Source organism: Entelurus aequoreus, linkage group LG05 (genome assembly GCF_033978785.1).
Source record: "Entelurus aequoreus isolate RoL-2023_Sb linkage group LG05, RoL_Eaeq_v1.1, whole genome shotgun sequence".
NCBI lineage: Eukaryota > Metazoa > Chordata > Actinopteri > Syngnathiformes > Syngnathidae > Entelurus > Entelurus aequoreus.
The window spans coordinates 83,903,644-83,926,791 of NC_084735.1; the positions used below are offsets into that span (position 1 = coordinate 83,903,644).

The following is a 23,148-nucleotide window of genomic DNA, read 5'->3' on the forward strand; positions in this document are numbered from 1 at the left end:
AACATGGATCCAACGTTGGACACAAACATCTCAATTTACAAATACAACTATTTTGCAACGTTGTTTCAAAGTCCGTTTTAAAGGACATGCATGTATAATCAACGTTGTATCAATGTCTTGTGCCTGCTGGGATACTGATAAAGCATGTCCCACGCGCCCCCAGGGGGTCCCTCCCCGCTATTCGAAAAGGACTGGATTAAAGTGACACATTTTTGCTGTTTTCTTACTCATGTTTTAGCAGGATTGCACCAAAAATAGTTTTATAGGAGTGGACTTTCCCCCTGTTGTTGTGGTAAATAATGAAATAATCATGACGTAACTGTGCACAAATTAACGTTATTAGTAGATCGTTAGTCTGTGCCGGACTGAGAGGCCGCCGACGTCCACAGGGGGACGTTTTGGCAAGGAGTTAAAATCATTTCATGTCTTAATCAAAAGAGACGTTATCCTGCCAAAGACTCTCCAATGCTGTGCTGGCATATTTGAAAAGGGGGGCATGTGGTGGTCAACGGAGAGGGCGGGCAGCTTGACTTCAAAGCCGCTCTACTGACGCAGATTGATTTGACGCTCGGCGGTCTCCACATTTGAATTCATGCACAATTTAGTTCTTTCAGGTTGTGCCGCTCCGAGCGGGCCAGACAAGCGCCTTGTTTGTGTTGTGCTTGTTTTGTTTGCCCCCTCGCCTCGGGGTGACGATTCACACTCTGCCGCGAGTTCAGCGGCGGGGCATGTCCGTCTCTGTCCCCCTCGCAAGTTCATTAGCACCAGTCCTCGGACCGCAGACAAGACTTCTAGTCCCGTTTTTTCCCTCTCTCTCTCTTCTCCAGACTCAATGTTGCAATTGTGCGTTTGTTCCTGAGCGCATGAACGGTTTGTATACTTTGGGGCAGTTAGTGAAAGAAAAAGGCGGCACTTCACTCCCGACAGGGGAACAGATTGCCTTTTCACTAAGCGCTCGCAGGAAGCAATCAAACCGAAAATTGCCCTGGAAAATTGCTGGTTCTGAGTGACTGAGCGGTAATGGAGGTCCCCAAACATGTGCTGCTCGTAGAGCGAGTGGGCGAGCCCATGAATGGGCGAGCGACCCAATGAATGGAGGCCACTGTGGCCCACGGTGACATGATAGCCGCCAGGTTATCTGGGCATTCATCGCCATTTCCTGAAACGGTCTAGGAACAAGATGTTCGATGTTCCAGGATGTGTTAGTGTAACCCGCGTGGTTAAGTCCCTTTTCCGGTCCTGCATGAGAGACGCGCATGCTAGCTACCAAGCTAAAAGCCCGGGCTATCAACCCGATCCGGGAGTGAAGTTTACTAACAGCCCTGTTACAAACACCCTACTAAACCTCACTCTCATCCGGGTCACGGCACCACTGTAACCCATCTGGTTCGGTCTTCTGTTCCGCCTGGGACTCAAACTTGAGATGTTCGTCATGGGGGAAAAAGAGCGTGCTCACTACCGAGCTAAAAGCCTGTGCTAGCAACACAATACCATCCATCCATCTTCTTCCGCTTATCCGAGGCCGGGTCGCGGGGGCAGCAGCCTAAGCAGGGAAGCCCAGACTTCCCTCTCCCCAGCCACTTCGTCCAGCTCTTCCCGGGGGATCCCGAGGCGTTCCCAGTCTTCCCAACGTGTCCTGGGTCTTCCCCGTGGCCTCTTACCGGTCGGACGTGCCCTAAACACCTCCCTAGGGAGGCGTTCGGGTGGCATCCTGACCAGATGCCCAAACCACCTCATCTGGCTCCTCTCCATGTGGAGGAGCAGCGGCTTTACTTTGAGCTCCTCCCGGATGACAGACCTTCTCACCCTATCTCTAAGGGAGAGCCCCGCCACCCGGCGGAGGAAACTCATTTCGGCCGCTTGTACCCGTGATCTTGTCCTTTCGGTCATAACCCAAAGCTCATGACCATAGGTGAGGATGGGAACGTAGATCGACCGGTAAATTGAGAGCTTTGCCTTCCGGCTCAACTCCTTCTTCACCACAACGGACCGATACAGCGTCCGCATTACTGAAGACGCCGCACCGATCCGCCTGTCGATCTCACGATCCACTCTTCCCTCCCTCGTGAACAAGACTCCGAGGTACTTCAACTCCTCCACTTGGGGCAGGGTCTCCTCCGCAACCCGGAGATGGCACTCCACCCTTTTCCGGGCGAGAACCATGGACTCGGACTTGGAGGTGCTGATTCTGAAACCTGGCAACACGATTCTGTTCATGAAATTGTCAGGGAGTGAGGTTAACCAACGTACACATGGGTCTGGCCTCCTTTACAACTCATTCTCATCCGGGTCACGTCACCACTGTAATCCGGCTGGTTCGGTGTTCTGTTCCGCCTGGGACTCAAAACTTGAGATGTTCGGCTTAAGAGAAGATTGTGCAAGCTACTGAGCTAAGAGCCTGTGCTAGCAACACGACACTGTTCATGAAATTGTCAGGGAGTAAAGTTTATCAACGTACACATGGGTCTGGCCTCCGTTACAAACACCGCAGGAAACCTCACTCTCATCCGGGTCATTGCACCACTGAAGTCTGTCAGGTTCGGTCTTTTGTTCCACCTGGGACTCAAACTTGTGATGTTCGGCATTAGAGAGTATTGTACAAGTTACTGAGCTAAAAGCCTGTGCTATCATGAAGCTGTCGGTGAGGTTTACTAACTTACAGATGCCCCAGCCACACCGTCTGGCCTCCGTAACGCCAGGATTGTTCTGCTTTTGTTAACTCCGCACTCTTCTCTGTTTGTCCCTGCAGATCTCAGAGCCTCCAAGCCTCTGATCGCGCCTGGTTACCCAGAAAACGTCACGGCGCTGGTTTACAGTCAGGCGACGCTGGTGTGTAAAGTCCACCGGCCGGCGTCCACCAAAGTGCAGTGGCTGAAGGCGGAGCTGGCTGGGCCGGGAGGAGGTCCACACTTCAGAGCTCTCACGGTAGCTCCTTAAAGTCCCGGACAAAACGTTGCTCTTATGTCAAGTCATCTAGCTAAACGTCTACGATGTGTGCAGGCATTGCAGAGCAACGCCTCGAAGGTGAACACCCTGCATCTGTCCAACATCAGTCGGGAGGATGGCGGCGAGTACATCTGCATGGCGGAGCGAACGCACGGCGGAAAAACTGTGCAAGCCATGCAGTCGGCGTGGCTGGAAGTCCTTCCAGGAACCGTCCTTGCCTCAGGTCTACTTTCAAACCTTTCCCAATGCCGAGCACAATGGTCACCAATGAGCTTAAGTGTAAGCTGATACTGTCGTTAGAAACCTGAGAAGAGGGCCAGAAAGTGAGCTCCTCTCCTCCGTCCTCCGTCCACCGTCACATGTTCATTAACTCGCCACCTCCCGAGGTCCTCCTCCGGGTTTTGTTGGCTTTGCTTGATCACTTTGTCCGACAATCATCCACCAAAGGGACGGCAAAATGAAACAGCTCAGGGGAGGCGAGGGTGTGTGCGGAGGAGGGTCAGCCCTGCTGGTCTCCATGGGGATGTCATTGTTCACATGAAACATAAAGGAGTGGGGGGTGCATTTAGCATGTTGGATGAAGAAGTGCCCTGCTGACCGCTCTCTTAGGTTTAAACACAATCCGAGGAAGGACATTCCTGGCTCGGATGGACAGTGACTTGGTCTAGGGGTGTCCTCATTCATTGCTGTCATTTCAGGGCAACTCTTCAGTTGGTCTTAGCAGACAGTTGAGGCTCATAGACTAAGGCAGGGGTCGGCAACCCAAAACGTAGAAAAATTGGACCAAAAATATAAAAACCAAATCTAGTTGAGGCTCATAGACTAAGGCAGGGGTCGGCAACCCAAAACGTAGAAAAATTGGACCAAAAATACAAAAACCAAATCTGTCTGGAGCCGCAAAAAATGAAAAGCCGTATTATAAGTGTTACATTGAAGGCAACACATGACGTAAGTGTCTATATTAGCTTTAATAGCCTACTATCAAAATGACTATGCAGGCTGAAGCAAATATTCGTTGGCATAAAATGTTGAAATGTAACATTTACTCTACACATTTTTACAACATTAGAAACCATTAGTGAATGGTTTAATCAATGTCGGGTTCTGACGTTGATTTGACCATTGAATTTTGGTAATTTTCCCAACCAATATTCTACAACACAAACATAACGTTGAAACAACATGCTTTTTGACGACGTTTAATCAATGTCGGGTTCTGACGTTGATTTGACCATTGAAATTTGGTCATTTCCACAACGAATATTCTACAACACAAATACAATGTTGAATTTTGAAACAATATGCTTTTTGACGGTTTTCATTTAATGTCAGGTTCTGATGTTGATTTGACCATTGAAATTTGGTAATTTCCCCAACCCATATTCTACAACACAAATACAATGTTGAATTTTGAAACAACATGCTTTTTGACAGTTTTCATTTAATTTCAGGTTCTGACATTGATTTGACCATTGAAATTTGGTCATTTTCCCAACCAATATTCTACAACACAAACATAACGTTGAAACAACATGCTTTTTGGCAACGTTTTAATCAATGTCGGGTTCTGGCGTTGATTTGACCATTGAATATTGGTCATTTTCCCAACCAATATTCTACAACACATATACAATGTTGAATTTTGAAACAACATGCTTTTTGACAGTTTTCATTTAATTTCATGTTCTGACGTTGATTTGACCATTGAAATTTGGTCATTTTCCGGATCAATATTCTACAACACAAACATAACGTTGAAACAACATGCTTTTTTGGGAACCCGACATTGATTTGACCATTGAATTTTGGTCATTTTCCCAACCCATATTCTACAACACAAACATAACATTGAAACAACATGCTTTTTGGCGACGTTTTAATCAATGTCGGGTTCTGACGTTGATTTAACCATTGAAATTTGGTCATTTCCACAACGAATATTCTACAACACAAATACAATGTTGAATTTTGAAACAACATGCTTTTTGACAGTTTTCATTTAATTTCAGGTTCTGACATTCATTTGACCATTGAATTTTGGTCATTTTCCCAACCCATATTCTACAACACAAACATAACGTTGAAACAACATGCTTTTTGGCGACGTTTTAATCAATGTCGGGTTCTGACGTTGATTTGACCATAGAATTTTTGATCATTTTCCAACCAACAACGTGGATCCAACATTAGACATCAACGTTGTCTCAATTTACAAATACAACTATTTTGCAACGTGCGCAATAATTCCGTCCAGAAAATGATGACTTTGATTGCGCAAAATCCTTGAAGTAGCCACAATTGCTCCAGAACTGAGACCTACTAGAATCAGAGCCATGTTATCTTCCGTAAACACAGTGCCGTTTTTTTTAAAATGAGAACGACTACATAAAAAGGTGGGATTTGACAAAAAAAATCCGACCCTGCAGTGTGAACGTAGTCTTCGATTGGTCGGCTCCAGATGACCATTTCAAGCATTTCTGCTTTTCCCCCCAACAGACGTTCGTGAGGACCCCAGCAAGGAGACGGCAGAAAATCTCTTCGTAGACTTTGGCAACGTCCTGAACCTGCGCTGCGATGCCAGCGTTCGGCCCGGCATGGCGGTTGTCTGGTACAAGGAGGGAAACCGGTTGGCGGCCACACCCCGGACCCACATCCGTGGCGCCGTCATAGAGATCAAAGACGTTACGGAGGAGGATTCGGGGGTTTATATGTGCGTTCTTCGTGGGACTCGAGAAGTTTTGAGGAACTTTACCATCACGGTGACCGGTAAGGATGCAATACGACACGGGTGTCCAAAGTGCGGTCCGGTGGCCCATCCTAAAAACACTATTACAAAGAAAAAATTGGAATAAAAAAGCAAACAGGTGTAATGTAATCAGAAAATGTTGCAATATTGACACAAATAACTATTATTGCTCAAAAAATAATATTTATTTATTTCATTTAATTTATGTATTTATTTGACAGGGACAGTACAATGAAACATTGCTACCCATAGGTAACCGATGTCAAAGTACATAAGACTTCTAGCCACAGGCTAATTTGCAACCCTTGTCCCCGGTTAGGCTTTCAAAGAAGAGTGGAGAAAAGTGTAAAACACATTCAAAAGGGTTAAGACAAGTACAAAAATAAAAACACATTGAAAATAATTGGCCCCATTTGTCCATTACCACACCCAGTTCTAGTGCTCACACTTCAGTTTTGTGGAGAAAAGTTTAATGTCCGACTGTGACTTTAACTCCATTAAAAAAATATTTTAATCAATGGGTGGATCGGAAGTTGGTCTAGAAATATAAGCGTTGAAAGTAAAAGTAATATATATTGATATATCACTCATTTTAGCTCTTTTATGATTGGGGGCGTTTTGGATCCCCAAGACCTTTGGTCTGATTTTTTTTAAACTACCATTGTTCAAAAAATAAGAATGTATCAAAAGTAATGTTTTTATGAATTATTTAGATATTTAAGGCTCCGATTAAAATATTCAATTAAAAAAAATATTTGGTGAAAAATATGACATATTTTGTGTTTTTGCCATTAAAATTTTTTTTTTTTTTTTTTCCAAAAAAAAGGCAAAAAAAATGTTTGGAAAATATATATTGATATATGACTAATTTTTCATACTTTTACGATTGGGGGCGTTTTGGATCCCCGATACCTTTAGTCAGATTTTTTTTTTTAAACTGTCATTGTTCAAAAAATAATAATGTATCAAAAGCAATGTGTTTATGAATGATTTATCTATTTAAGGCTCTAATTAAAATATTAAGTTTTGAAAAATATTTGGTGAAAAATATGGGATATTTTGTGTTTCTGACATTTAAAAAAAATTAATGTATATTTTTTCCAAAATAAAGGCCAAAAACTTAGTTTTTTAAATATATATTGATAAATGACTAATTTTTAGTACTTTTATGATTGGGGGCGTTTTGATCCCCGGGACCTTGAGTCTGATTTTTTTTTAAACTGCCATTGTTCAAAAAATAGTAATGTATCAAAAGCAATGTTGTTATGAATTATTTATCTATTTAAGGCTCCAAATAAAATATTCAATTTTGAAAAATATTTGGTGAAAAATATGGCATATTTTGTGTTTTTGCCATAAAAAAAAAAAAAAAAAAATGTATTCCCCTAAAAAAGGCAAAAAAATTTTTTTGAAAATATATATTGATTTTTAACACTTTTATGATTGGGGGAGTTTTGATCCCCAAGACCTTTGGTCTTATTTTTTTTTAAACTGGCATTGTTCAAAAAATAATAATGTATCAAAAGCATTGTTGTTATGAATTATTCATCTATTTAAGGCTCCAATTAAAATATTCCATTTCGAAAAATATTTGGTGAACAATATGCCATATTTTGGGGTTTTGCCATAAAAAAACAAAAAATGTATTCCTCATAAAAAATACAAAAAACATTTTTTGAAAATATATATTTATTTTTTAACACTTTTATGATTGGGGGCGTTTTGGATCCCCAAGACCTTTGGTCTGAATTTTTTAAACTGCCATTGTTCAAAACAATAATAATGTATCAAAAACCATGTTGTTATGAATTATTTATCTATTTAAGGCACCAATTAAAATATTCAATTTTTAAAAAATATTTGGTGAAAAATATGGCATATTTTGTGTTTTTGCCATAAAAAAAATTCATATATTTTTTTTCCCAAAAAAAGGCAAAAAACATTTTTTACAAATATATATTGATATGACTCATTTTTAATACTTTTATGATTGGGGGTGTTTTGGATCCCCAAGACCTTTAGTCTGATTTTTTTTTTAAACTGCCATTAATTAAAAAATAATAATGTATCAAAAGCAAGGTTGTTATGAATTATTTATCTATTTAAGGCTCCAATTAAAATATTCAATTTTAAAAAATATTTGGTGAAAAATATGGCATATTTTGTGTTTTTGCCATAAAAAAAAGGCAAAACAATTTTTTTGAAAATATATATTGATTTCTGACTCATTTTTCTATACTTTTACGATTGGGATTTGGATCCCCAAGACCTTTACTTTAGTCAGTTTTTTTTTAAAACTGCCATTGTTAAAAAAAAAAAATGTATCAAAAGCAATGTTGTTATGAATTATTTATCTATTTAAGGCTCCAATTAAAATATTCAATTTTGAAAAATAGTTATTGAAAAATATAGCATATTTTGTGTTTTTGCCATTAAATTATTATTTTTTTCCCAAAAAAGGAAAAAAACATTATTTGGAAATATATATTGATTTTTTAATACTTTTATGATTGGGGGAGTTTTGATCCCCAAGACCTTTAGTCTGATTTTTTAAAACTGCCATTGTTAAAAAAATAATAATGTATCAAAAGCAATGTTGTTATGAATTATTTATCTATTTAAGGCACCAATTAAAATATTCAATTTAAAAAAAATATTTGGTGAAAAATATGGCATATTTTGTGTTTTTGCCATAAAAAAAATTCATATATTTAAAAAAAAAAAAAGGCAAATATTTTTTTTTACAAATATATATTGATATATGATTCATTTTTAATACTTTTATTATTGGGGGTGTTTTGGATCCCCAAGACCTTTAGTCTGATTTTTTTTTTAAACTGCCATTAATTAAAAAATAATAATGTATCAAAAGCAAGGTTGTTATGAATTATTTATCTATTTAAGGCTCCAATTAAAATATTCAATTTAAAAAAATATTTGGTGAAAAATATGGCATATTTTGTGTTTTTGCCATTAAAAAAAAGGCAAATCCATTTTTTTGAAAATATATATTGATTTCTGACTCATTTTTTTATACTTTTACGATTGGGATTTGGGTCCCCAAGACCTTTACTTTAGTCAGTTTTTTTTTAAACTGCCATTGTTAAAAAAAAAAAAAGTATCAAAAGCAATGTTGTTATGAATTATTTATCTATTTAAGGCTCCAATTAAAATATTCAATTTTGAAAAATAGTTATTGAAAAATATAGCATATTTTGTGTTTTTGCCATTAAATTATTATTATTTTTTCCCAAAAAAGGAAAAAAAACATTATTTGAAAATATATATTGATTTTTTAATACTTTTATGATTGGGGGAGTTTTGATCCCCAAGACCTTTAGTCTGATTTTTTTAAACTGCCATTGTTCAAAAAATAATAATGTATCAAAAGCAATGTTGTTATGAATTATTTATCTATTTAAGGCACCAATTAAAATATTCAATTAAAAAAAATATTTGGTGAAAAATATGGCATATTTTGTGTTTTTGCCATAAAAAAAATTCATTTTTTTTTTTTCAAAAAAAGGCAAATATTTTTTTTTACAAATATATATTGATATATGACTCATTTTTAATACTTTTATGATTGGGGGTGTTTTGGATCCCCAAGACCTTTAGTCTTATTTTTTTTAAAAACTGCCATTAATTAAAAAATAATAATGTATCAAAAGCAAGGTTGTTATGAATTATTTATCTATTTAAGGCTCCAATTAAAATATTCAATTTAAAAAAATATTTGGTGAAAAATATGGCATATTTTGTGTTTTTGCCATAAAAAAAAAAGGCAAAACAATTTAAAAAAAAATATATATTGATTTCTGACTCATTTTTTTATACTTTTACGATTGGGATTTGGATCCCCAAGACCTTTACTTTAGTCAGTTTTTTTTTTAAACTGCCATTGTTAAAACATTTTTTTTTATCAAAAGCAATGTTGTTATGAATTATTTATCTATTTAAGGCTCCAATTAAAATATTCAATTTTGAAAAATAGTTATTGAAAAATATAGCATATTTTGTGTTTTTGCCATTAAATTATTTTTTTTTTTTCCCAAAAAAGGAAAAAAACATTATTTGAAAATATATATTGATTTTTTAATACTTTTATGATTGTGGGAGTTTTGATCCCCAAGACCTTTGGTCTTATTTTTTTTTTTTTTAAACTTCCCTTGTTCAAAAAATAATAATGTATCAAAAGCAATGTTGTTATTAATTATTTATCTATTAAAAGCTCCAATTAAAATATTCAATTTTGAAAAATATCTGGTGAAAAATATGGCATATTTTGTGTTTTTGCCATTAAATTATTATTTTTTTCCCAAAAAAGGAAAAAAACATTATTTGAAAATATATATTGATTTTTTAATACTTTTATGATTAGGGGAGTTTTGATCCCCAAGACCTTTGGTCTTATTTTTTTTTTTTTTAAACTTCCCTTGTTCAAAAAATAATAATGTATCAAAAGCAATGTTGTTATTAATTATTTATCTATTAAAAGCTCCAATTAAAATATTCAATTTTGAAAAATATCTGGTGAAAAATATGGCATATTTTGTGTTTTTGCCATTAAATTATTTTTTTTTTTCCCAAAAAAGGAAAAAAACATTATTTGAAAATATATATTGATTTTTTAATACTTTTATGATTGGGGGAGTTTTGATCCCCAAGACCTTTAGTCTTTTTTTTTTTTTTTTTTAAACTTCCCTTGTTCAAAAAATAATAATGTATCAAAAGCAATGTTGTTATTAATTATTTATCTATTAAAAGCTCCAATTAAAATATTCAATTTTGAAAAATATCTGGTGAAAAATATGGCATATTTTGTGTTTTTGCCATAAAATTTTTTTATATTTTCTTTAAAAAAAAGAAAGGCAAAAAACTTTTTTTTTTTAATTTAAAAAACTTTATGGAAATGGATAGCTCTAACGTTGATCGATGGATAGTTAAGTGTTGGAATTAAAAAATATTAACATATTACTTTTTTTTAACACTTTAATGGTTTTAATGAAGGGTCCCCGGGACCTTTAACATTCACCATAATTTAGGCGAGCCCTCATGGCTTTGATAATAATAAAATATCACAATAGCCCCCGCATGCTTTTACTTTTTAGTGTTTGTCCCTCAGTGGAAAAAGTTTGGACACCCCTGCAATAGGAAGTTAAGAAAAACTGCATTTTTAAAGGCCAAAAAAAAACAATCTGACTTTCCCCACATTGAAGACTCGTTGGGCTCGGGGGACGACGACGAGGACAACGGCTTGGAGGACTCATCATCGGAGGTGGAAAACGACCAAGTTTACATTTCCAGAGGTGTGTTGGTGGTTCGCTTTTGTAGTTTAGTAGCCAACTGGACCTGAAGGCAATGCCATTCATGTGTGGTGTGGTACTCACAGGTCCCTACTGGACCCACACCCAGCGTATGGAGAAGAAGCTTTATGCCGTCCCGGCGGGCAACACGGTGAAGTTCCGCTGCCCGGCCATGGGCAGCCCGGTGCCCACCATTCGTTGGCTGAAAAACGGGCGGGACTTTCGAGGAGAGCACCGCATTGGAGGCATCAAGGTAGGTACATGTTCCAAACTCTTATTTCCTTGTTGGTGCGTTATCGAAGTAAAACGAAGCCAGACCATGTGCACGTTGGTAAACCTCACTTCAAGAGCCGTGCTGGCTATCCAGTTGATAGCCTGGGTTTTTAGCTTGGTAGTCAACAGGCTCGGAACGGGGAGGAAAAAAAACAACGCAGCCGAAAGAGTGAAGTACGCGACCGTTACAATGGTGCCGTGACCCGGATCGGAGAGAGGTTTAGGGGGAGTAGGTGAGTAACAGGGCCATGTTTACGTTGGTAAACCTCACTTCAAGAGCCGTGCTGGCTATCCAGTTGATAGCCTGGGTTTTTAGCTTGGTAGTCAACAGGCTCGTAACGGGGGAAAAAAACAACGCAGCCGAAAGAGTGAAGTACACGACCAATACAATGGTGCCGTGACCCGGATCGGAGAGAGGTTTAGAGGGAGTAGGTGAGTAACGGGGCCATGTTTACGTTGGTAAACCTCACTTCAAGAGCAGTCCTGGCCATCCAGTTTTAGATCGGTAGTCAGCAGACTGGCCTCTCATGCCGGCAACATAGGTTTGAGTGGAACAGAAAACAAAAACAACGTACACAACCGCTACAAAGGTGCCATGACCCGGATCGGAGAGAGGTTTAGGGGGGTTAGGTGAGTAACGGAGGCCAGCCGGAGTGGCTGGGCCATGCGTACGTTGGTAAACTTCACTCCCTGACAACTTCAAGAGCAGGGCCGGCTATCCAGTTGATAGCCCGGGCTTTTAGCTCGGTAGTCAGCGGACTCGCTTCTCATGTTTGAGCGGAACAGCACCAAAAACAGGGCAGCTGAAAGAGTGAAGTACACAACCGCTACGTTAGGGGACGGCGTGGTGTGGCGGGTAGAACTGCCGTGCCAGCGACTTGAGGGTTCCAGGTTTGATCCCCCGTCTCTGGCTATCCAAGTCCTTGGGCAAGACACTTCACCCTCGCTCCCAGTGCCGCCCACACTGGTGAATGAATGATAGGCGGTGGTCGGAGGGGCCATAGCCATGCTTCCGCCAGACAAGGTGGTGGTAAGCTACAAATGTAGCTTACCACCACCTTGTGGAGTGAATGAATAATGGCTTCTCACTTCTCTGTGAGCGCTTTGAGTATCTGGTCGATAGAAAAGTGCTATTTACAAACCCCGTTTCCATGAGTTGGGAAATTGTGTTTTTGCAAATCATTGTATTCCGTTTATATTTACATCCAACACAATTTCCCAACTCATATGGAAACGGGGTTTGTAAATCTAATCCATTATTATTGTTATTATGACCGCTACATCCGTATCTGGTCTGCTTTGTTTGCTAGCTGCGACATCAGCACTGGAGCCTGGTGATGGAGAGCGTCGTGCCGTCAGACCGAGGAAACTACACCTGCGTGGTGGACAACAAACATGGCTCCATCACTCACAGCTACGTCCTCGACGTCCTGGGTAAGCCACACGAGAGTCTCCCGTCTGTTTTTTAGCCCCAACCTCCAGGCTTCAAAAACTGCACCGGGTGGGGGGAAAAAGCCAGGTGTATGAAATCCTGAAAGTTAGGAGCTTCACGCCGTCTGAAGCGAACGTGTCCGTCACCAGCATCTCACCTTCAAATGAAAGCCTCCAGCTCGAGGGGTAGGGGGTGTAATCAGGGGTCTGACCCGTGACTGCAGATTGAGGCTTTTTTTTTGGTTCTCTTTTTTTCTGGCTGGCCGTTCCCGATTTACGAGGGAAGGGGGGGGCTAACGAGACGGCTAACGAGATCAGAGAGCGAGAATAAGCACTGATCAAAGAGACCCCCGTGGCCAGCTGACAATAGCGACGCTGATGTCACTCATTTCTATCGGAAAACGACAGCATCGGTGGGACAACTGTCGGCTCCTGTATCGCTCCATAAATACTTTTTTTTGTATTCAGCCGGCAAATCCTGGATTTTTCAGTCCCTCGACGAATTTGTGCGGCAATTCGCGCAAATTCAACCATTTTTAACGACTTAAACAAGTTGAAAGACTTATTCGGGTGTTACCATATTTAGTGGTCAATTGTACGGAATATGTACTGTACTGTGCAATCTACTAATAAGAGTTTCAATCAATCAATCAATCAATCAATCAATCAAGGTTCCGCAGCCTCCGAAGCAGAACCTCCAGGTTCTGTAACAGCTTCTTCCCTCAGGCCGTAAGACTCTTGAACGCATCATCATTAAATGATCCCCTCAACTCCCCCCAAAATGGATTAACTCGCTGGAATAAAAAAGACAATATAACATACATCCATAAATGTGGACGCATGTGGAAAAAGTGCAATATATTTATCTGTACAGTAACCTATTTATGTATTTATTAGGGATGCGTTAAAATGTAATATCGGAAATTCTCGGTATCGTTTTTTTTATTATCTGTATCGTTTTTTTTTTTTTGTTTGTTTTTTTGTTTTTTTAATTAAATCAACATAAAAAACACAAGATACACTTACAATTAGTGCACCAACCCAAAAAACCTCCCTCCCCCCATTTCTTTCTGTTATCAATATTCTGGTTCCTACATTATATATCAATATATATCAATACAGTCTGCAAGGGATACAGTCCGTAAGCACACATGATTGTGTGTGCTGCTGCTCCACTAATAGTACTAACCTTTAACAGTTAATTTTACTCATTTTCATTCATTACTAGTTTCTATGTAACTGTTTTTATATTGTTTGACTTTCTTTTTTTATTCAAGAAAATGTTTTTAATTTAGCTATCTTATTTTATTATTATTTTAAAAAAAGTACCTTATCTTCACCATACCTGGTTGTCCAAATTAGGCATAATAATGTGTTAATTCCACGACTGCATATATCGGTTGATATCGGTATCGGTAATTAAAGAGTTGGACAATATCGGAATATCAGATATCGGCAAAAAGCCATTATCGGACATCCCTAGTATTTATATATGCACCTTATTGCTTTTTTATCCTGCACTACCATGAGCTTATGTAACGAAATGTTGTTCTTATCTGTACTGCGAATTTCAAATTTGAATGACGATAAAAAGGAAGTCTAAATCTAAATCTAATCCCTAGAAATTATGCGTGGCCTCGCAACTTCTTCAATGGCCCCCACTCATTTTCACCTATCAAATATTGATCTAAAACCGATGTTGTCGTCCTATTTCCTGTTCCTGTCTACAGCCTAAGCCTTCTGGGTAATGTAGTATACGAACAATTTCTAGTTTACACGTGTCTATATTAGAGATGTCCGACAATACGATATTATCGGGCGATAAATGCTTTAAAATGTAATATCGTAAATTATCGGTATCGGTTTCAACCTTCCGATTTTCCCGGGAGACTCCCGAATTTTAGTGCCCCTCCCGAACATCTCCCGGGGCAACCATACTCCCAAATTTCTCCCACCCGGACTTTAGCGTCCTCTACAACCTGTCGTCACGTCCGCTTTTCCTCCATACAAACAGCGTGCCGGCCCCAGTCACATAATATATGCGGCTTTTGCACACACATGAGTGAATGCAAGGCATACTTGGTCAACAGCCATACAGGTCACACTGAGGGTGGCCGTGTAAACAACTTTAACACTGTTACAAAGATTAAAGATTAAAAATTAAAGTACTAATGATTGTCACACACACACTAGATGTGGTGAAATTTGTCCTCTGCATTTGACCCATCCCCTTGGGGAGCAGTGGGCAGCAGCGGCGCCGCGCCCGGGAATCATTTTGGTGATTTAACCCCCAACTCCAACCCTTGATGCTGAGTGCCAAGCAGGGAGGGAAACGGGTCCCATTTTTATAGTCTTTGGTATGACTCGGCTGGGATTTGAACTCCAACCTACCGATCTAATATGCGCCACACTGTGAAGCCACACCAAACAAAAATGCCAAACACATTTCGGGAGAACATCCGCACCGTAACACGACATAAACACAACAGAACAAATACCCAGAACCCCTCGCAGCACTAACTCTTCCGGGACGCTACAATATACACCCCCCGCTACCACCAAACCCCGCCCCCTCCAACCCCGCCGTCCCCCCATCTCCCGAATTCTGAGGTCTCAAGGTTGGCAGGTATGCTCTAGTACAGTGGTCCCCAACCTTTTTGTACTTGCGGACCGGGGGGGTTAATTAATTTTTTATTTTTTTTTTATTTTTTTTATTTTTTTTTATTTTTTATTTTTTTGTCATAAAGAAATACAATCATGTGTGCGTACGGACTGTATCCCAGCAGACTGTATTGATTTATATTGATATATAATGTATATATTGTGTTTTTTATGTTGATTTGATTAAATTTTTTTAATTTTTTTTATTTATTTATTTATTTATTTTTTAAATTTCTTGTGCGGCCGCAGCCCGGTACCCCCACGGTTGGGGACCACTGCTCTAGTATACTCTGGACCGAAGCTGTGTGCCTTCATTGTTTTTTTTGTAGCTGTTGTTTTGAGGCATGTTTAAAAAAAATTTTAAAAAAATAATGCACTTTGTGAAAGTCAAAGTGTAGTATTTCCCATAGTTGTAGTGGGTATTAGGATTATCTCAGGGAGAGCATGTCCCAAATTCCAAGCTGCTGTTTTGAGGCATGTTAAAAAAAAACAATGCACTTTGTGACTTCAATAATAAATATGGCAGTGCCATGTTGGTATTTTTTTCCATAACTGGAGTTGAAGTTGTTCTCTTATTTTGGAAAACCTTGTTTTTGATTGATTGAAACTTGTATTAGTAGATTTCACAGTACAGTACATATTCCGTATAATTGACCACTAAATGGTAACACCCGAATACGTTTTTCAACTTGTTTAAGTCGGGGTCCACGTTAATCAATTCATGGTAAAGTTACATTGTTTAAAAGCATCCAGCGGGGCATCACAACAAAATTAGGCATAATAATGTGTTAATTCCACGATTGTATATATCGGTACCGGTTGATATCGGAATCGATAATTAAGAGTATCGGATATCGGCAAAAAAGCCATTATCGGACATCTCTAGTCTATTTATTAGTTCAAGCTTAATCTATCCAGGCTAGGACAATAAAGAACATATTTTCATTTGCAACGCAAACCTAGCAAAGAGGCAGCCGTTACATGTTAGAGATGTTGAGGTGTGATGATAATCTGGGAGATAATGTGGGAGTTGTGGAACTTTGAAGAACGTCCCATTGATTTCCATGGGAATTCCCCCACAAAATTTGGAATTTCGGGAAAAGCGGGATTTTTTTTGAAAATGGTAATAAAAAAAAATGGAATGGTCCGAATGAGTGCATCGGGTTGGTGTTGGAATGTTTCAAATCGGGCGAGAAACGTTGAAGTAGTAACATGTTGAATTGAGAAATGGTATTACGGAATTCCTGAAATTTCGGGAAAACCGGGAATTGTTTAGTAGACCTAAGTATTCATTAAGTACCACCATAATGACAACATTAAATACAGTAGTGTAGTAGACCTAAGTATTCATTAAGTACCACCATAATGACAACATTAAATACAGTAGTGTAGTAGACCTAAGTATTCATTAAGTACCACCATAATGACAACATTAAAATACAGTAGTGTAGTAGACCTAAGTATTCATTAAGTACCACCATAATGACAACATTAAAATACAGTAGTGTAGTAGACCTAAGTATTCATTAAGTACCACCATAATGACAACATTAAAATACAGTCGTGTAGTAGACCTAAGTATTCATTAAGTACCACCATAATGACAACATTAAAATACAGTCGTGTAGTAGACCTAAGTATTCATTAAGTACCACCATAATGACAACATTAAAATACAGTACTGTAGTAGACATAAGTATTCATTAAGTACCACCATAATGACAACATTAAATACAGTAGTGTACTAGACCTAAGTATTCATTAAGTACCACCATAATAACAACATTAAATGCAGTCGTGTAGTAGACCTAAGTATTCATTAAGTACCACCATAATAACAACATTAAATACAGTAGTGTAGTAGACCTAAGTATTCATTAAGTACCACCATAATGACAACATTAAAACACAGTAGTGTAGTAGACTTAAGTATTCATTAAGTACCACCATAATGACAACATTAAAATACAGTAGTGTAGTAGACCTAAGTATTCATTAAGTACCACCATAATAACAACATTAAAATACAGTAGTGTAGTAGACCTAAGTATTCATTAAGTACCACCATAATGACAACATTAAAATACAGTAGTGTAGTAGACCTAAGTATTCATTAAGTACCACCATAATGACAACATTAAATACAGTAGTGTAGTAGACCTAAGTATTCATTAAGTACCACCATAATGACAACATTAAATACAGTAGTGTAGTAGACCTAAGTATTCATTAAGTACCACCATAATGACAACATTAAAATACAGTAGTGTAGTAGACCTAAGTATTCATTAAGTACCACCATAATGACAACATTAAAATACAGTAGTGTAGTAGACCTAAGTATTCATTAAGTACCACCATAATAACAACATTAAAATACAGTAGTGTAGTAGACCTAAGTATTCATTAAGTACCACCATAATAACAACATTAAATACAGTAGTGTAGTAGACCTAAGTATTCATTAAGTACCACCATAATAACAACATTAAAATACAGTAGTGTAGTAGACCTAAATATTCATTAAGTACCACCATAATAACAACATTAAAATACAGTAGTGTAGTAGACCTAAGTATTCATTAAGTACCACCATAATGACAACATTAAAATACAGTAGTGTAGTAGACCTAAGTATTCATTAAGTACCACCATAATGACAACATTAAAATACAGTAGTGTAGTAGACCTAAGTATTCATTAAGTACCACCATAATGACAACATTAAATACAGTCGTGTAGTAGACCTAAGTATTCATTAAGTACCACCATAATGACAACATTAAATACAGTAGTGTAGTAGACCTAAGTATTCATTAAGTACCACCATAATGACAACATTAAATACAGTAGTGTTGTAGACCTAAGTATTCATTAAGTACCACCATAATGACAACATTAAAATACAGTGGTGTAGTAGACCTAAGTATTCATTAAGTACCACCATAATGACAACATTAAATACAGTAGTGTAGTAGACCTAAGTATTCATTAAGTACCACCATAATGACAACATTAAATACAGTAGTGTAGTAGACCTAAGTATTCATTAAGTACCACCATAATGACAACATTAAAATACAGTGGTGTAGTAGACTTAAGTATTCATTAAGTTGAAAAAAAGCCTGAGAAAATTGCAACTTTTCCCGCAACTTTCTGAAAAAGCTGCCGTAAAGTCCGTCAGTTTAGGCCGCAACCACCACAAAAAAAATCCCGTCAAGGACTTACAAAGAGATCACGGATTGTGGTTTGTTCCAGAACTGTGATCACCTGCGTTCTTCCCTCTGCCCCGCACAGAGCGCTCCCCCCACAGGCCCATCCTGCAAGCAGGTCTACCCGCCAACACCACAGCTGTGGTGGGCAGCGACGTCCAGTTCCACTGTAAAGTCTACAGCGACGCTCAGCCGCACATTCAGTGGCTCAAACACATCGTGAGGAACGGCAGCCGATACGGTGCCGACGGGACGCCGTACGTGCAGGTTCTCAAGGTGGGTCGGACGCTGGGTCTATCAACGACGGAACGTGGTGTCTTGAGTTCTAATGTCTTGCTTTTGCTGTTTGGTGCAGACGGGCAGTTTGAACATGACAGAGGTGGAGGTCCTCTACCTGTCCAAGATCACCATGGAGGACGCGGGAGAGTACACCTGCCTTGCCGGGAACTCCATCGGCTACGCCCACCAGTCGGCTTGGCTCATTGTCCTCTCCGGTAAAAAGAACTTCTTGACTTCGAATGTAATATTTGTGGTAGTCCCCTTTTGACTAAGAAAGTGGTGCCTGGTTCCTGCAGAGGAAGAAGCCTCAGACTCCATGGACACAATGGAGACCAAGTACACCGACATCATCATCTATGCCTGCGGCTTCCTGGCGCTGATCATGGCCACCGTCATTGTGGTTTTATGTCGGATGCAAGTCCACCCGAGGCGAGAGCCTTTTGATGTCCTGCCGGTTCAGAAGCTTTCCAAGTTCCCGCTGCGCAGACAGGTGCGTCTTCCTTTTTACTGATCTAGTCCGGCATTTCTTAAAGGCTGATTTTTTTCCCCTTCGTTTCTTGTTTCAGTACTCTGTGGACTCCAACTCGTCAGGGAAGTCCAGCGCGTCTTTAATGAGAGTGGCTCGTCTTTCCTCCAGCTGCTCTCCCATGCTTGCTGGAGTGATGGAGTTTGAATTGCCCTACGATCCGGACTGGGAGTTCCTCAGGGACAAGTAAGCCATCTGAAACTAAACAATCTTAGCAGATGATCCACAATAACAGGCCTGGTTCTTGTAAAACATGTTTTTCTTTCAAGCTTCTGTTCAGTTCCCAGGGTTGAAACAGAAAACTGTATCACTCTGGTCATGCGGGGACCTAAAAAGAAACCTATGTTTGACGAAATCAGAGCCCCAAATTATGGCTGCGTACGTATTTTTAACCGACTGCCGTACTTTCACCAGCCTAACTCTGGGGAAGCCTCTGGGCGAAGGCTGCTTCGGCCAAGTGGTTAGAGCTGAGGCCTACGGCATCAACAAGGACTCTCCAGACCAAGCCACCACTGTGGCGGTTAAGATGCTCAAAGGTAAGAATTATGCGGCTTGAATCACAACCTCAAGAGACTACTCTGCTGGTCTATAAATCAATCCTGGTTTTTTTGCTATAGACGACGCTACAGACAAAGATCTTGCGGACCTGATCTCGGAGATGGAGCTGATGAAGGTGATGGACAAACACAAGAACATAATCAACCTGCTGGGAGTCTGCACTCAGGACGGTAAGTTGGACACAGGCCAACAAGTTCTCGCATCAAGTCGGAAAGTTCTATGAATCGCTGGTTGAAACAACAATGAACTAACCCTACTCAAAATCAGGGCCCCTGTATGTGCTGGTGGAGTACGCCTCCAAGGGCAGTCTGAGGGAGTACCTGAGGGCGCGGCGGCCTCCCGGCATGGACTACACTTTCGATGTGACCAAAGTGCCCGAGGAGCAGCTCACCTTCAAGGACCTGTTGTCCTGCGCCTACCAGGTGGCCCGAGGAATGGAGTACCTGGCCTCCAAACGGGTATGTTCAGCCTCTCGACTTCTGTAAAGGATGACTTGAAATATGTCGAGCGCTTCCTCGGTTTCTCAGGTAAACGATCATACTCTGTGTTTGTTTATCTGGACTGAAGACGAATATTTTCCAGTTCTTGGATGCGATGAAGCCGAGTAACTGCGGTGTTGGAACCACTTAATTGAATCTGCCAAAAAGTGAATATGATCACATGTATGAAGAGGTCAATACCAACATAGTTCTGGTTTTCATGGAATTCAATTGGGTTTTATGAGCACATGGCCTTAAGATCAATAGTCCAGATGGGTCTTTTTGCAACCTCTATTTCTTTTCTTCCCCTTTTCCCAGCGTGCTCTCTGCTCTCACTTATCAACACTCTTCTTTGTCTGCCTGCCGGCGTCTCAGACAGGCCAGCTCCAAGTCCTGTTTACTCTCCTCCATCCATCTGTCCGTCCCTTGCCGTCTCGCAGGCTTTGTCCCCCTTTTAGCGCCACCATAAATCTGTTAGCAAACAGACAGCCGAGCGGCCGTCTGGGTGAAGGCATCGGGTTTCTGGCTGCGAGGCGTCCTCGCTCTGCCAGAGGACTCACTCTAACCTTCCATTATGGGGGAAAGACCCGCAAAAACCAACGCTGGGTCCGTTCAGCCCAGAGTCTATTTCGAACGAAACCAAAATGAGCTTTAATGACAGTCATTCAGTCCGGGTAAACAGACCCTAAAACATTCTCTTCCAACCTTGCTATATTTAGACCTTGGACATTTAGCTCCAGCTACGGGAATAAAGAACTTCAACGTCCTTGTCCTTGTTTGCAGTGCATCCACAGAGATTTGGCAGCCAGGAACGTTCTGGTGACCGAGGACAACGTCATGAAGATCGCCGATTTCGGTCTGGCCAGAGGCGTCCACCAGATCGACTACTACAAGAAAACCACCAACGTGAGCGCGCTTTAAATGCCTTCGTCACATGTTCAGCTCTTGATTGGCGGGGGACTTAATGAGACGTAATTAGACGAGCCAGGGGAGACTCGGGAGAGAGGAGGGCGGCCGAGGGAAGGACTACGCCAGCCAGACTTTGGTCGGGAGTGTCTGTTACAGTGACACAATGGAAGTTGGTCCTTTTAAACGTGTCCGACCCGAGGGGTGTGTCTCTAACCGTGTCTGCCCCCGCAGGGACGGTTGCCCGTCAAGTGGATGGCGCCCGAGGCCTTGTTCGACCGAGTCTACACGCACCAGAGCGATGTGTAAGCGCAAACGCTAACCCTGACCCGTCCGCGACCGAGCTAACCCGGAACTCCTCACTTCCAGGTGGTCGTTTGGCGTCCTCATGTGGGAGATCTTCACGCTGGGCGGGTCGCCGTACCCCGGCATCCCCGTCGAGGAGCTCTTCAAGCTGCTGAAGGAAGGACACCGCATGGACAAACCCTCCAACTGCACACATGAACTGTGAGCACCAGATCACGGTCTCATTTGTCGCGTCCCAGGTCGTTAATTGTGCTTTTGTCCGCGAAGCTACATGATGATGCGCGAGTGCTGGCACGCTGTTCCCACCCAGAGGCCCACCTTCAAACAGCTGGTGGAGGAACTGGACAAAGTGCTGCTGTCCGTCTCGGACGAGGTAAGCGCAACACGCAAACGGCTAAGATAAGTGTTTCTCTTTGCTAAGAATGGGGTCAGCGTATTAGCTAAGCCAGGGGTCACCAACCTTTTTGAAAGCAAGAGCTACTTCTTGGGTAGTGATTAATGCGAAGGGCTACCAGTTTGATACACACTTCAATAAATTGCCAGAAATAGCCAATTTGCTCAATTTACCTTTAACTCTATGTTATTATTAATAATTAATGATATTTACACTTAATTGAACGGTTTAAAAGAGGAGAAAAGATGAAAAAAATGACAATAACATTTTGAAACATAGTTTATCTTCAATTTCGACTCTTTAAAATTCAAAATTCAACCGAAAAAAAGGAGACAAAAACTAGCTAATTTGAATCTTTTTGAAAAAATAAAAAAAAGAATTTATGGAACATCATTACTAATTTTTCTTGACTAAGATTAATTTTAGAATTTTGATTACATGTTTTAAATAGGTTAAAATCCAATCTGCACTTTGTTAGAATATATAACAAATTGGACCAAGCTATATTTCTAGCAAAGACAAATCATTATTTCTTCTAGATTTTCCAGAACAAAAATTTTAAAAGAAATTCAAAAGACTTTGAAATAAGATTTAAATTTGATTCTACAGATTTTCTAGATTTGCCAGAATAATTTTTTTAAATTTTAATCATAATAAGTTTGAAGAAATATTTCACAAATATTCTTTGTCGGAAAAACAGAAGCTAAAATGAAGAATTAAATTAAAATGTATTTATTATTCTTTACAATAAAAAAAATAAATTTACTTGAACATTGATTTAAATTGTCAGGAAAGAAGAGGAAGGAATTTAAAAGGTAAAAAGGTATATGTGTTTAAAAATCCTAAAATCATTTTTAAGGTTGTATTTTTTCTCTAAAATTGTCTTTCTGAAAGTTATAAGAAGCAAAGTAAAAAAAAAAAAAAAAGAATTTATTTAAACAAGTGAAGACCAAGTCTTTAAAATATTTTCTTGGATTTTCAAATTCTATTTGAGTTTTGTCTCTCTTAGAATTAAAAATGTCGGGCAAAGCGAGACCAGCTTGCTAGTAAATAAATACAATTTAAAAAATAGAGGCAGCTCACTGGTAAGTGCTGCTATTTGAGCTCTTTTTAGCGGGCGACTCA

The 23,148-nt window shown here is 39.6% G+C and overlaps 1 protein-coding gene across 1 annotated transcript in view; it reads left to right on the forward strand.

Moving 5' to 3' along the window:
• The window catches only part of fgfr4 (fibroblast growth factor receptor 4), a 47,299-nt gene that overhangs the window by 19,246 nt on the left and 4,905 nt on the right, over positions 1-23,148 (forward strand). Inside the window, exons 3-19 of the mRNA XM_062049091.1 lie at positions 2,750-2,925; positions 3,001-3,169; positions 5,443-5,712; positions 10,912-11,001; positions 11,085-11,251; positions 12,582-12,705; positions 18,661-18,851; positions 18,931-19,069; positions 19,151-19,344; positions 19,421-19,566; positions 19,795-19,916; positions 19,998-20,108; positions 20,206-20,396; positions 21,201-21,323; positions 21,558-21,628; positions 21,693-21,830; positions 21,897-22,002. Coding sequence (XP_061905075.1) covers positions 2,750-2,925; positions 3,001-3,169; positions 5,443-5,712; positions 10,912-11,001; positions 11,085-11,251; positions 12,582-12,705; positions 18,661-18,851; positions 18,931-19,069; positions 19,151-19,344; positions 19,421-19,566; positions 19,795-19,916; positions 19,998-20,108; positions 20,206-20,396; positions 21,201-21,323; positions 21,558-21,628; positions 21,693-21,830; positions 21,897-22,002 — 2,528 coding nt within the window. The remainder of the gene's footprint in view (positions 1-2,749; positions 2,926-3,000; positions 3,170-5,442; positions 5,713-10,911; positions 11,002-11,084; positions 11,252-12,581; positions 12,706-18,660; positions 18,852-18,930; positions 19,070-19,150; positions 19,345-19,420; positions 19,567-19,794; positions 19,917-19,997; positions 20,109-20,205; positions 20,397-21,200; positions 21,324-21,557; positions 21,629-21,692; positions 21,831-21,896; positions 22,003-23,148) is intronic.